General features: G+C 33.4%; 1 protein-coding gene across 2 annotated transcripts; it reads right to left on the reverse strand.

The window, feature by feature from the left end:
- Positions 1 to 239: 239 nt before the first annotated feature.
- Positions 240 to 10,516, reverse strand: LOC132060835 (F-box/FBD/LRR-repeat protein At1g13570-like). 2 transcript variants are annotated; one of them, XM_059453744.1, is made up of 4 exons: positions 10,426 to 10,516; positions 1,051 to 1,853; positions 817 to 972; positions 240 to 686 (listed from the first exon to the last, which is right to left on the reverse strand). In XM_059453744.1, exons 2-4 carry the CDS (start codon positions 1,840 to 1,842, stop codon positions 399 to 401), a joined length of 1,236 nt encoding a protein of 411 aa, XP_059309727.1. In that variant the 5' UTR covers positions 1,843 to 1,853; positions 10,426 to 10,516; the 3' UTR covers positions 240 to 398. The 2 variants fall into 2 exon arrangements, with proteins under 2 accessions (XP_059309727.1, XP_059309726.1); XM_059453743.1 differs by lacking the exon at positions 10,426 to 10,516 and adding an exon at positions 1,928 to 2,148.
- Between the last annotated feature and the right edge of the window lie 3,485 nt (positions 10,517 to 14,001).

Genomic DNA, 14,001 nt, shown 5'->3' on the forward strand with positions numbered 1-14,001 from the left:
GTGAGATCTACAGTCATTAACTAAAAGTTTTAGTTCGACTGATCATGAACTTCTATTACCCTTTGTATAAGGACATTTAAGAAGTCGAACATGTATGAATAAACAAGTGTTTAGTTAGTTTTTTTTTTTCGAAAGTGTGTTTTTTCTGTTCCGTGCATTTCTTTCCGCTCACCCAAAAAACAACCAAAGAAGTATTTTCATTCTTTCTTCCTGTCCATTCTTATACATACGGAAGACATTTGCAAAGGGACAGCTAATCTTATCACACATCAGTAAAGACTGAAGTTTCAAAACATCTATTTAAGAACAAGTTTATCAAAGTAATTAAGGGAACACGCTGAGAACATACAGCATCATGCCTTTATAGCCTCAAATCACAAATCAACCGACTTAAAATTCTAATCTACATTTGTCAAATACCATAGCTCTGCCTTGGGAGATGCTCTAGGAAAGCGCATCAATTCTATGGCAATATTCCACTCTTCCAGAGAACCAGCAGGCTCGATACTCATCCTTTCCAAAGATGGAGTACGAGCAAGCAATAGCTTTATGAAAAACAGTTCAGCTTTTGAACCCACAAAATAATGCATAGTGACATCTTTGAGCTTGTTGAGCGGTCGGTCCAAGCAGGTTTGTGCGTCTATATATTTCAAATCTGCTTCAACAATGTCATCCCTACCCTGGACCTAATGTATAGAGAAACACCAAGTCATTTTAGCTTCTCAAGTTCAAATATATGAAGTGAAAAGACAAAACAGATCATACATATATATCTTATCTATGACCACACACATATATATGTCTACCATTTCTTACCCAAATCTCAAGTTTACTCAAATTGGGGAAACTTTTAATCAACTCGAGAGCATAATAAGTCTGACCGATTTGGCCTAAGTCTACACCTAAATGTAGGTGCCACAAGCAGTTGAGCGTAAAAGGAAGCCCTTTTGGAACTGCACCTGCACTCAAAAGCTTTTGAGCAAATACAAAAATAAGAAACAAACCCCAATAAGAAAGGGAAATAAAACAACATGCATGTCAAATTCTTACCTCAAGTTCCTGTGAACACAAAGTAAGCTTCTCAAGTGTAGTCAAGCTAAGAAGAAGCTTTTCCAAAGTTAATCTTTCAGCGGGTGTTGAATAATTAAGAACCTCGAGATATAAATATGTCAACTTTTTGCAGTTGATAAAGCAATTTAGGTCAAGATTACAATGACTCTCACAATAGTACAAGGACTTCAACCCAGCTGAAACAATGTTGAGGTATTGAGTACCATTACAGTGCATCAAGGTCAAATTGACAAGGGAGACATTGATAATTTCTGTTGTTGACACAAAGGTCACTTTTTCCAGATAAAGCGTTGTAAGATTCGGAAAGCCACGAAAAGATTTTGGTGGTTTGAAGACACAGTTAAAGAGTTTCAATTTTGTCAGGGTTGGACAATTAAATATATAAGAAGGCACTTTGAAAGTACTATCTTTTGACATGTTAAGCTTTAGCTTCTTGACACCATTCCTGGTGACATAAAGCATCCATCGATCAATATCTGGACACTGTACTGCTGATACATCAAGATCAAACTTCAAAACATCTCCAAGATGTTGTAAGAGAATCTTGTCTACTATTGCATTGAAGACACAATCAGATCTTGCTGCTACTTTTTTGCAAAACGGCTTATCCAGCACCAAATTTGGGAGCATAGCCCAAATATATCTCCATTTTGTGGACAAAATACTAGTTCTTGCTGCATCTTCGACAGGCAGGAGCTCAAGGATACGATCTATAACATTTCTTGGCAGATAACTTATTCGATCTTCTTTATCCATTTCAGCAGCAGCCATTTTAATACTAACTGTTAGAAAAAGTTGATAGTCTTAGGCCTAAAAATTATAATCTAAATAGAAGGGGAAAGGGAGAATTTTATACCTCGAATCATGGTGATTCTATAACATTAATTAGAGTCTCAATACAGAGCAAAAGGTATCATTTATAGTGAAGTGGATAGAAGTTAGAACCAAGAGGTCCTTATAAAATATTCAAAGCGTCTCTTCATTTATCCATTGAGAGTCAACCGTGCACAAAAGTAATTAGTTCTTGTATTAAATTAAACTATAGAAGAATCAATAATAATCAAATACACATGTTTCCTGTATATTTAAAGAGTCAACAAGTATGAATATGCAGTTCGTTAAGTGTGACTATATTCCATAGGAAATTGCATCTCTAACCTAAGTTGCGGGGATCCTTCACTTTCAATGCCACACCCGTGTCGGATTCTCAAAATACACTACTTTTGGAGAATCTAACACGTAGCCGTTGACATTTTTGAAGATTCCGAGCAACATAGTCTCTAACTAATGTTTGCAATCGTTTTTTCTCTTTCTCTCTCTCTCCTTATCTTTCACACTTAACTAACCATAAAATTGCCCCTTTACACATTGTTGACACCCAATTTTGTCCCTCCTTTATTTCTATTTATTTCTGCGGGCTTCTAAATTTATTGACGAACTAAACACTTTATTTTCGCTATTATTAATTTTCACTATTTTACTATCGATGTTACTAGCATTGCTTCATCACAACTTTCAAAATGGTTCGTCGTCATTTGATTTTAGGATTTGTACTCGTTAAATCAATTTTACTTTATTAAATCCTTTACTTTCTACATACTAATTATTATTCATCTTCACATAATATATATTGTACTAGTTGCTAAATTAGAAGCCCAAACAAATAATTAAGTAGAGGAGGAAAAGGCAAATTCGGATTCCCCACCATCCCACATTTTAATCCATTACCTTTAAACCATTGTCCATTTCAAACAAATTCGGCCAGCCCAACAAACACTTAACCCAGCCCATCTGAAATATTTGACCCGACCCGGTCCGGCCCACTATTCCTATACACCTTACCCTAATCTCTTTCTCTTTTCACTCTCTTCAGCCGTCTCCTTTCACTCTCTCTCTCCCTTCGTCATCATCTTCTCTCCCCTCCATCTTTGGCAAAGCTCACCTCCTCTTTCGACATCCCAGATCCTGTCACCCCCATTTTCATGCAACTCTCACAGACCCATTTTTCGTGCAATACGCCCCACCTCTCTCCTCCTCTCCATTTCAATTAACCCTTCCCCTTCCTTTAGTCAAGGTCAGAAAATGCATGTTCATTTCGGGAAAAAGCTCGGTTTTTCCATTAGAAGGGATAGCAGCACATCGCTTTTTCCCTTGTTTTTCGACCTTTTGCCATTTTTCAATTCTGCTTCGGGCACAGATCTGACCAGGTCCGTCCAAAACTCCTTCAACGTTCAAATTTCAGACAGTTTGACTAAGATTTCAAAACTTTTATCCCGCCCAAAATCGAGGAAAAACCTAGTTATTGGCCTACTATAAAATGGCCTTAAGTTGATAGCCGAAAGGGGCTTTTTTTGGGCTGGAGTTTTGGACCGCCACCTAAACCATCTGAAAAATCCTTAGCGTTTCTTCCTCTATGATTTTGCATCGTTTAAACTTTTCACTCTGCCTTGTTAGACTTTAACCGCGACAGAGATTTCCGAGTTTATTTGTGTGGAGTTCGGGTCTGTCAACACGAGTAAGTAGATCCGAGGCCATCGACCCTCAATTCACTGCACCAACAGAAGGTAAACAACTCTCCTTTAATGGTTTAATTTCAGTTTTTAGTGATTTAGTAAGTGTTTTGTTGTTCACCCGCGTCTGTTGTTTCCACCAGCTCAGTTCGTTTATGTGGATTCTGTTGTTAGATAATCTGGCCTTAGTTGTTAGCTTGATAGGATTCGCGTATATTGTGCGTTTGGCTAGTTTGTAGTTTAATGGTCGATAACACAGTTGCCACTGCTTGCTGTTCTGGTTCACACTTTAGTTAAATGGTGGTATTAGGATTTTTCTTTTGGCGTCATTGTTAGTAGATCCGTGTAGCTGTTGTGATTTATTTATCTATTAGCAAAGAATTTGATAAGATGTTAGTTTTCATAATACGTTGATTGAATGACCAGGTTGGCTCAAACGTTATTGTTCATAGTCATATGGGTTTGTTAGGGATCTGTGTTCGATTGCTATCTATTCATGTTTATGTTGCTGCACAACACTGTCATGACGCTTGAAATGTTTCATATAAGTTTAACGATTACACAACGCCTTAACTGCCTGAGATTAAGGTCTATGAGAGATAAATCTAGTTGGATGTGGGATATATATGCGCACTTAGTGATATTATATGATCTCAGTAACCTTTCATCTAGCTATTGTTGTTAGTGAGTCCGCTTAAACTGTACTAATTAAAGTGTGTTCAAACATAAGTCATAAGTCCAATTTCGCATTGTGAGTGTATAACCTGCTTGCATATTTCGTTTAAGCCTACAAAACCCCTGAAATATAGAACGTACCCGGGATGGTCATCGATTGTTGGTTTGAGTCCTCTATTTCTCGTATCTTTGGAGTTTGTTAGGTTTTGGTCAGTTTGGATTATGTGTAATGTTTTATCCGGATATGGTTCTATTTTCTGCACTTGGTATTGGTTTATTATCATGCTTTGGTGATAGGGAGTTCTATTTTGTTGTTCTTTGCAGTGCATTGAATACTCTTGTCAGTTCTTGTTATTTGTTGTAAGAGAGCCTCAATGTATCAGCCTGTTTCTTGTCTTGTACTTACCTGTTGATTTTGAAGAATGAAGCTGTCCGCGTATGCTTGTTTAGGCTGTTTGGCATTTGACTAGTTTGATCCTTGAGTCAACTTAAGATGCAGAATGACTTCATACAAGAATGGTCATGTATGCCTTTGAATCATGACGAGTCCTACATTGCTAGTTCCGTAATATCAATTATATGCTTTCCTATATGTTAAAGAGGGGGTGGAAACATCTCTAAAGTTGTCAGAATCTCATATATCTCTCCTCACATATCATGACCTGCCTGCCTTCTCACTCTGATTGTTGCTTGACTGTGCCCGTCTATGCTTACTGATTTTTCCTTCAACCTAATATGAAAATACTAAATATACTCTCATGTTGTGTCTCTGCCAAGTTGTTGAATCTCAGCAAATTATTTCATGATATTATTTGTTTTCTTTGTTCCCGGGCAGTGTTGGTTCAGTGTATGCAAGCTTAATTGATTTTATGTAATTTCATATTCTTGTGATCTCTACCGTCTCTTTTGGGACTCATCAATTTTGAAATAAGTTAAGGTAGTTGGGATTGTCCGAAAGTTTTCCAATATTAACCTTCTATACATCCCTATGAATGTGTATACATGAGGTATACTTCAATATGCACAGTATATACACAACTTACTGATTTCTTTTGAATTTATATTTTTCATGTTTAACCTTAGTCATTGATTAGATACTAATCCTTTTCTTTTCATTTTATGCATGAACATCGCATATGAATCCGAGTGATTCGTTCTTCTCCTACATTCTATGTTGGGCTAAAAGCCCAACGACGTCTCCTCCGTGTCCAGTTCTATTCGCAGCCAAGGAAATAAAAAATGAAGTTCTGGGTCAAAGCCCCAAAATGAAAAACAGCAGCAGCAGCAGCCCCCTTAAAACGGGCTGAGCCCATTTAGTTTATTGGCTTTCCTATCTTATTTTTTGCATTTAATTTGTATAGCATGACTAACTCTTTGCTTTTGTCTTATTTTCTTAATTTAGATGAACCTTAGCGAATTAGTGGATTTTAGTTTAATAACGGGTAGTTAAGTTAAAGGGAAATTAATAATTAATACCATCAGTTTCCTTTTCTTCTATTTATGATTAAAACTATTTATAGTATTTACAATGTTGACACCCAATTTTGTCCCTCCTTTATTCCCATTTGTTTCCTTGGGCTTTTAGATTAATTATATCTAAATATTTTATTTTCACTACTATTTTTATTTCTACTATTATTAATACCTAAGTACCTTCATTTTCATTATTTTTTACTAGTACTACTTTATCACAAATTTTAAATGGTTCGTCATCGTTTCATTTTAGGATTCGTACTCGTTAAATTAATTTTTACTCTATGAACACTAATTACTATTTGTCTTCATATAACATATTTTTATACTAGTTGCTAAGGCAAAAGCCCAAGAATAATTAAATAGAGGGGAAAGACCAACAATTCTCAGCCAAATAAATGACCCACAAACTCTTTTAAACCAGCCAAATAAATGGCCCAAACGACTGAGCTCAATCCGTGTGAAAACTAATTATATCAGCCCACATTTTAATCCTAAACTCATCAAGCCCACTACTTACTTCAAATTTCATCGCCTTCTATCCGACCCGGTCCGACCCGACTCTTCCTCTTCTAAAAACAAAACCTAACAAATGCAGCCCTAATCCCTTTTCAGCCGCCTCCTCTCTTCTTTCTCTCTCTATACACTCACTTCTCATCCATTTTAGCTAAAAACTTAATCACCTTTCAACCATGGCAGATTCAAACAATGCCATTTTCGTGCAAACACTGTCTCTTTCCTCTTCCAAACAAGAAACCATTTAGCTTTCAGCAATGGCAGATTTATGTCTACCTATTTTCATATACAAGTTGTCTATACGCTCGCTTTACCTGAGCTCTGTCGTTTGACAGAGAATCAAATCGTTTTCGGATGTACTGAAACCGAATCACGTGATTATCTGCCCAAAGTGTTTTCAACGTTCAGATTTGAACGACCATTTTGACTCAATTTTGAATTTGAGAGTTCAAAATCCCGCCCGAACCGAAACCCTAATTTTTACACCTATATATACAGCCTTAAGCCATAGCCGAAGGGAGGTTTTTGGTGGGGGAGAATACTCTAAATTTGGTGCTACTTTATCCCTTAACATTTCTGATAGAAGCATTCTCTGGGTTTTTGATTTTGAGACTCTTGTTCTCGAATCGTTTGTCGAATTCGAGCGTAGATTCGAGACCCTCGACGTCCCATTTCACTGTACGCAAAACAGGTCAGAAATTCCCCTTTTCACTCTATTTTAAGTTCTGTTCCATGTAAATTGATGTAGTTAGATTCGCTTAATTTAGTATGATTTTGATTAGACGTGGTGATTAGCTATTTTGCGAAGTGGTTTCATGTAGTCCTTTAAATGTTTTGTACTGTTTGTATAAACGTTTGTTCTCGTATTTATATTCAGTTTCTTTGGTTCTTGTGTATTGAGTGCGTTAGCTGTGTTTATGATCCATGTTTGGTTCGAATGTTTAGTTTACGGTTGTAATTTAGCTTAGTCGTTATAAATTAAGTATCTATTCAGTCACCAGTATGAGTATGGTTGGGTTGTGACTTCATTACTGCTTAGTTATGTGGTCGGTAAAATAATTAGGCTCACGGGTTTATTCACGACGTAGTCTTGGTCTAACATTATTTAGCGATACATATGAATTCGGTCCGCTTTCATGTATTTGTGTGTCTGAAGTATGATTCATGTTGCGCAATCCTGAACCTGTTCATTTCATTTGTGATTTGGTATGTGTCTCTATTCCATTCGGTCTGCTCCAGCTAGAATTAGTTTGGACCATCTGATCATTTCTTTATTAAAGTTGAATCTGGTTAGACTCACTTAAGAAGGCTGTATGCCTTTGTAATGATGTTTGTTGGACTTGTAAGGATATTGGGATTGTTATACCCATGTTAACACGTTAAATTGAATATGCTGAAAGTTTGTTTACATGATCAAATACTGGGTATGCGATCTGTTTGGTTCACATTTATGCTCCCAAATTCTCATGTCAATTAACTTCGATACCATACTGAGGTCGTGCAAGATGATATACCTGCTACTACATGTTTGACTGATGTTACGGCTGTGTTTTAAGAAAGTTGACTGCTGCCATAAAGAATGCAACTGAACTTGAAATTAATTGATTAAGACTAAGTTTTGCTGCATTTCGGATCGAGTGATATTTCCTAGAGAGGCACACCGCTGCTGCTGTATTTCTTTTTAGACGGGTAGATGTTATAACTAATGACCCAATGCTCTGTGTTTTGAGATTGTTAATTGCTGCACATTTAGGCTACAATGTTATTGTATTTTGAGGCTAAATACTTACCGCCTGAACATTCCCCGAGGGACTCGTTGAGTTTTTGCTATTATTGATCTGTTTGAGTTTATAGTTTTACATGTTTAACATTATCCTTTGGTTATATACTAATTCTTCTCCTTTCTTTTTTATGCATGACATCGCGCATACGAGTCCAAGCGACTCGTTTCCTCCCGCATTTGACGTTGGGCCGAAGCCCAATGAAACACCTCTTCCGCGTCAGCCCTCTTCTGTCCGCAGCCCAATAAGAAAACAACAGCAACAGCTGTTGATCGGGCCAAGGCCCAACAACGACGGGCCCCTCGTAGCTTCAAAATGGCCGATTTAGCCTCATCGCTCTTTTTATTTCATTTGTGTGCATTTAATGTGCATAGTATGACTAGCATTCTTTTTGTTTTATTAATTTAGATAAACCTTAGTGGCATTAAGGATTTTTTTTAATTTAGTAAATGGGTAGGAAGAACTAACAATTAATACCATGAGTTTCATTTTCTTCCTTTATATTATAGTTACTTATAGTATCTTAATATCTATTTTCAAAATAACTGATTTCTAAATAGCATATTTTGAATTAAAAGAGTTATGTCCTATTTATTACTATCTTAGAAAATTTCGAAACACCACTAATATGCATACATAAAATCAAATATACTTTATAAGTAACTCTTCAAGTTTGAATCAATTGCGTAGACTTTTAGCTAAGCATAGTTAATAAAAAAGGAAAAAAGAAAACTCACTTCTTTGTTGAATCCTATTTATACAACTAAATTTTTCTACATTGTTATATTCATATAATATAGTTTATCTAAAGTTCAAAACTACTAAAATCTCATCTCACAAACTATTATTTACATGCAAATTATCATATTTTCTACAAGTCTTATTTTAAATAACATTATTACATCATTACATCTTACTTTAAGATTTTAGCAATATATTTATAAGTTATTTTCCAAAAACATTTAAAATGTCATGTTTACACTATTAGCCTAATTAATTATAAGTCCGGTCGGATTAACCATTATTAGTGGAACTTAGAGGATGCCTAATACCTTCCCTCTAGGTTAGTTGAACCCTTACCTAGATCTTTTTGGTTTCGTAGACTTTAAAAACAAATCAACTTTAGGTAATAACTTTAATTAACCATAGGTGCCCTAATTCACCGTAAATAATTAGGTGGCGACTCTTAACTTTAATTAACCCCGGAATTACCGGGATGTTATAAACTATTTTGACCCTGGTTAAAATAGGGTATGACATACAATATTTGTTTTCATTAGAATAGTTAACTTTTCAAAATAGCATTATTACATATGTTGAGCTAAGGAATCATGATTTGTTATTACTATCTTAAAAAATTAAAATGTCATCAATATGCAAAGATGAATTCAAATGCGTTTTAAACATTTTAGATTCATCCGTTTATACATTTCTTTTAGCCAAATATAGTTAAATAGAGTTAATGAAAGAAAGAAGACCCATGCCTTTTTCATCATATAAAAATAAGTCTAGGATTTTCTATATCACAACATTCATATAATATAATTTTTAGTTCGCATTTGCTAAAACCTTCTCTTTGAAAATTATTATGCATAAGTAAATTATTGTATTTTCCACAAGTATTATTTATATAGCATCATTATATTTTCCTTCAAAATCTTAATAACCTTTATAAATTTTATTTTAAAATAGTATTTAAAGACATCTTTCATGCAACTTATTATTTTTGTAAATCCTATTTTTAAACAACATTATTACATTTTCTTCAAACTTTAGCAATATTTGTAAGTCACTTTTAGCTTTAAATAATTAACCTAAGTTTGGCCGGATAACCGTAAGTTAACGGATCCTAAAGGATGCCTAACCCCTTCCCTTTAGGATAATATAGAACCCTTACCTAGAATCACTGGTTAAGCAGACTATTAACGGAGGTTAGTTTTACCTTAAGTTAATAATTAGGTGCCCTAATTCACCTTAAAATTAATTAGGTGGCGACTCCTTAAAATCAATCAATAGGAATCTCCAATACGTTATACTCTAATTTTGACCCCGGGTTAAAATGGGGTGTAACACACATATGACTGAGAAATCAATGGGAGTAACCCTTACACCCTTTTCCTCAGCTCTACTCTTTCAATACAACACCATATTTATGCTTTTTCCTATCTCGGTTTTCCAAATAAAAGTTATGCGGTACTCTGACCATTATAAAAACAGAAAACAGCCAAATGGCAAGATTGAAAAAAAAGAAAAAAAAAAAAAAGACCATACTAGTTATTAATACAAACATACTTTGAGGAGAATGTGAACGGAAACACATAACAAATACCAATACTCTTAAAATTCCTCTACTAAGCGTACCAAACAAATACAAATTCAGTTCAAAGTTCAAAACATACCTTAACCCTATGAATAAAAGGAGTCCCGGTCGTTCTTCCTTTTGTGTTGACAGCCTTTTATGTTTTTTCTTTTCCCCGAAGCAAAAAGGAGCGCCTCTTTATTTATTCGGGGACAAAGCCGCAAAGGTGCAAATATACTCCTCAATTTTGCGATTTAGAGAAGATATATTTTCATTATAAAAGTAATATATATATATTCTTGTCATTATAAAATAGTACAAATATACCTCTAACGTTATAAAATAATGCATATATAACCTTTTTGCTGATGACGTTTTTAAAAAAAAAATTATTTAGGTTATTTTTTAATTAAAAAAATATCACGTGACTTTTAAAAAAAAGTCTGCCTATTTTTCTTGAGTAGACATATTTTTCTAAAGCCAAATGATAATTTTTTTCTAGTGTCTCAGGTGTGGTTAGTTTAAAAAAATATTTCTGTGACTTAGAAAAAATAAGTCTATCCATTTTTTTAAAAGAATCAGACCCCACCAACCAGGAAAAAAATCACTATGTGCGCTTTAGAAAAGTATTTCTACTCAAGAAAAATGGGTAGACTTTTTTTTTATAGTCAGGTGACATTTTTTTTAATTAAAATATAACCTAAATGATTTTTTTTAAATCTCGTCAGCGAAAGGAGTATATTTGCATCATTTTGTAACGGCAGAGGTATATTTGTACTATTTTATAACAGCAGGGGTATATATACATCACTTTTGTAACGAGACTTATATTTACTCTAAATCGCAAAATTGAGAGTATATTTACACCTTTGCCCCCACATATTCGGTGAAGGGTCAAAATAGAGAAAATGAGTCAAAAAGGTCCTCTACAAACTGAATAGAGGTCCATGGCCCTTTATTTTCTTTTGAATTATTTTATGGGACAACTACGTCTATATACATCTTAAGGAGAAATATTTACGAAACGTGATGATAGTTTTATATTTAAAAAACATAACATTACAAACCCTATACAAAACATGAAAATATTTTTTTTAAATATATTTTTTTTAATTTTTTTTCACTCAAAATTTTATGTATGAAATGTGTATATCTCGCTCAAGGCTTAAAAAGTTCGCTCAAAATTTAGTGTATGAAAACGGTATGAAAAATGTATGAAATGTGTATATCTCATTCAAGGCTTTAAAAATCCGCTCAAAATTGTGTGTATGAAATTTGTATCTCGCTCAAGTCTTAAAATTTCGCTCACATTTTTGTGTATAAAGTTCATGTTAGATTTCTGTAAAATTAATACAACTACAACAACATTGTCTACAACTTTGATACAACATTCAAGACTTAAAATAATCGCTCAAATTTTTGTGTATGAAACGTGTATATCTTACTCAAGGCTTAAAAAGTTGGCTCAAATTTTATGTATGAAGAATGTATGAAATGTGTATATCTCGATCAAAGCTTAGACATTACACTCAAAATTTTATGCATGAGAATGGTATAAAATGTGTATATCTCGCTCAAGACTTAGAATTTCATTCACATTTTCGTATATGGCTCATATTAGGTTTCTGAAAATTAATATAACTACAACAATATTGTAACAACTTTCATACAATATTCAAGGCTTAAAGTTTTCGCTCACAATTTTGTGTATGAAAATTATATTAAAAATTTCGCTCATACATACACATTTCATATATTTTTCATACAGCTTTCATACACAAAAATTTGAGGTAATTTTTTAATCCTTTGAGCAAAAAAATATAATTTTTTTTTAAATATAAAAATTATTTTTTAAAAAAAAATTAATTTTTTTAATTTTGAGGTAATTTTTTAAGCCTTTGAGCAAAAAAATATAATTTTTTTTTAAATAATATAAAAATTATTTTTTTCAAAAAAAATTAATTTTTTTAATTTTTCAAATATATATATATATATATATATTTTGGGAAAAAATATATAAAAATCCGTCATATTTCGTAATATATCATTATGTTTTGTAAATAAGGAAAACTATCGTTACGCTTCGTAAATATTTCTCCCAATATGTATATATATATATATATATATATATATATATATATATGTAGTTTTCCCTTATTTTGTTCCTTATTTGCTTAGTTGGCAGAGGGAGTTGCCTTATGAAGGACTAAGCTGCAAATAAAAAAAATAAAACACTTACTCCCCTTGTCCCCAAAAAGATTATCCTCCTTTCCTTTTTAGTCTGTCCCAAAAAAATTATTCTCTTTTTATATTTAGAAACAATTTAATTTTATGAGATGATTTACAGCCACACAAATATCTAAGGCTTGTTTTGGACCACACATTTCAAATTTTTTATTTCTTAAATTTTATATCAAGTTAAAAGAGGATAATCTTTTTGGAACGGAGGGAGTATAATAATAACAAGGAAATTATAACCTTTTTATTTGACAAAGGTTCCGTTACCTCTACCGTGGCAGAAAGAAACAATGAGAAACTCCTCCCTCCCAACAAACCTTCAATTGCCGCCTTTGATATTGCAGATTTTCTTCTCCTTAAGAGACCTTTCTGGTATGTTCACTTCTATATGCTTCTTTGCGTTCTACTCTTATTGGATACTTTTCTTTGAATTTTCTACTTTCTTGTTTGGAGAAGTACTAGTGAAATTTTGATTCTGATTTGCGATGTTCATCCTGTGCCGAATTCATTTTTTTGTTAAGTTACATTACTGCAGTTTTTCTATTGCAACTAGTTGTGTGGTAAATAATACTTTCGGCGATTTAATTTTTTTTTCGGTATCGGAAAACTTTCTATTGAAATTTTCTAACAGCTTGTTGGGATGGTTGTTACCTATTGTATTGTATTGTATTGTGTAAGATAGTTTAAATATAATGGTTGTTTTGATTATTACTTATAATTTTATTGTATCGTATACTTAAATCCATCGTTATGTAACGATGAAAAGTCCCGTTTTATGTAATGACATATTTGGTGAGATCGTCGTAGGTTTATTCTTCAAATTGCTAGTGTCCGTCATCGTGTGATGACGAAAAACGATACAATCTATTCAAAAGTTGTATTCATCAAAACAATACAATACATTATGAAATAATATGTAACAACCATCCAAACAAGGTGTAAATTTGGCATAAAATTTTTATTTTTATTTTGCTCTGACCTTATAATGTTATAGAGTCCTTTTTTCTTTCCCTCATGTAACTGATGATAGGTGGTAGCATGTGTTACTTAGGAGAGACGTTATATGTTGTAGGATCGGCTTTAAGATAAAGAATTGATTGCATAAAGTGATTGCTCTGGTTCCGTCTCACTATTAGTATGGAATATTAGAAGGAACCAGTTGTACGTGATTTTGTTCGATGCTTAATCTTTCTTTCTGAATATGACAAAGTTTGGTAAATTTCTTATATGAGTAGAATTTGTTTGTTACATTAGTTGTTGATAAAAAGATGAATAACCGCAGGCTAGGGATATATTAGGATGGTTGGAATTTCTTTCAATACCCTTAATGTGAGGTTTCGAGTTTGAGTCTTAAAAATAAGAAAACCTCTTAATAGTAGAAGAGGTCATATAATCGAAATAAACCGGCAAAGCTGTTGAGAGAGCCGTAAAGATTGCC

The sequence above is a fragment of the Lycium ferocissimum genome, chromosome 6, assembly GCF_029784015.1.
Source record: "Lycium ferocissimum isolate CSIRO_LF1 chromosome 6, AGI_CSIRO_Lferr_CH_V1, whole genome shotgun sequence".
Taxonomy (NCBI): domain Eukaryota; kingdom Viridiplantae; phylum Streptophyta; class Magnoliopsida; order Solanales; family Solanaceae; genus Lycium; species Lycium ferocissimum.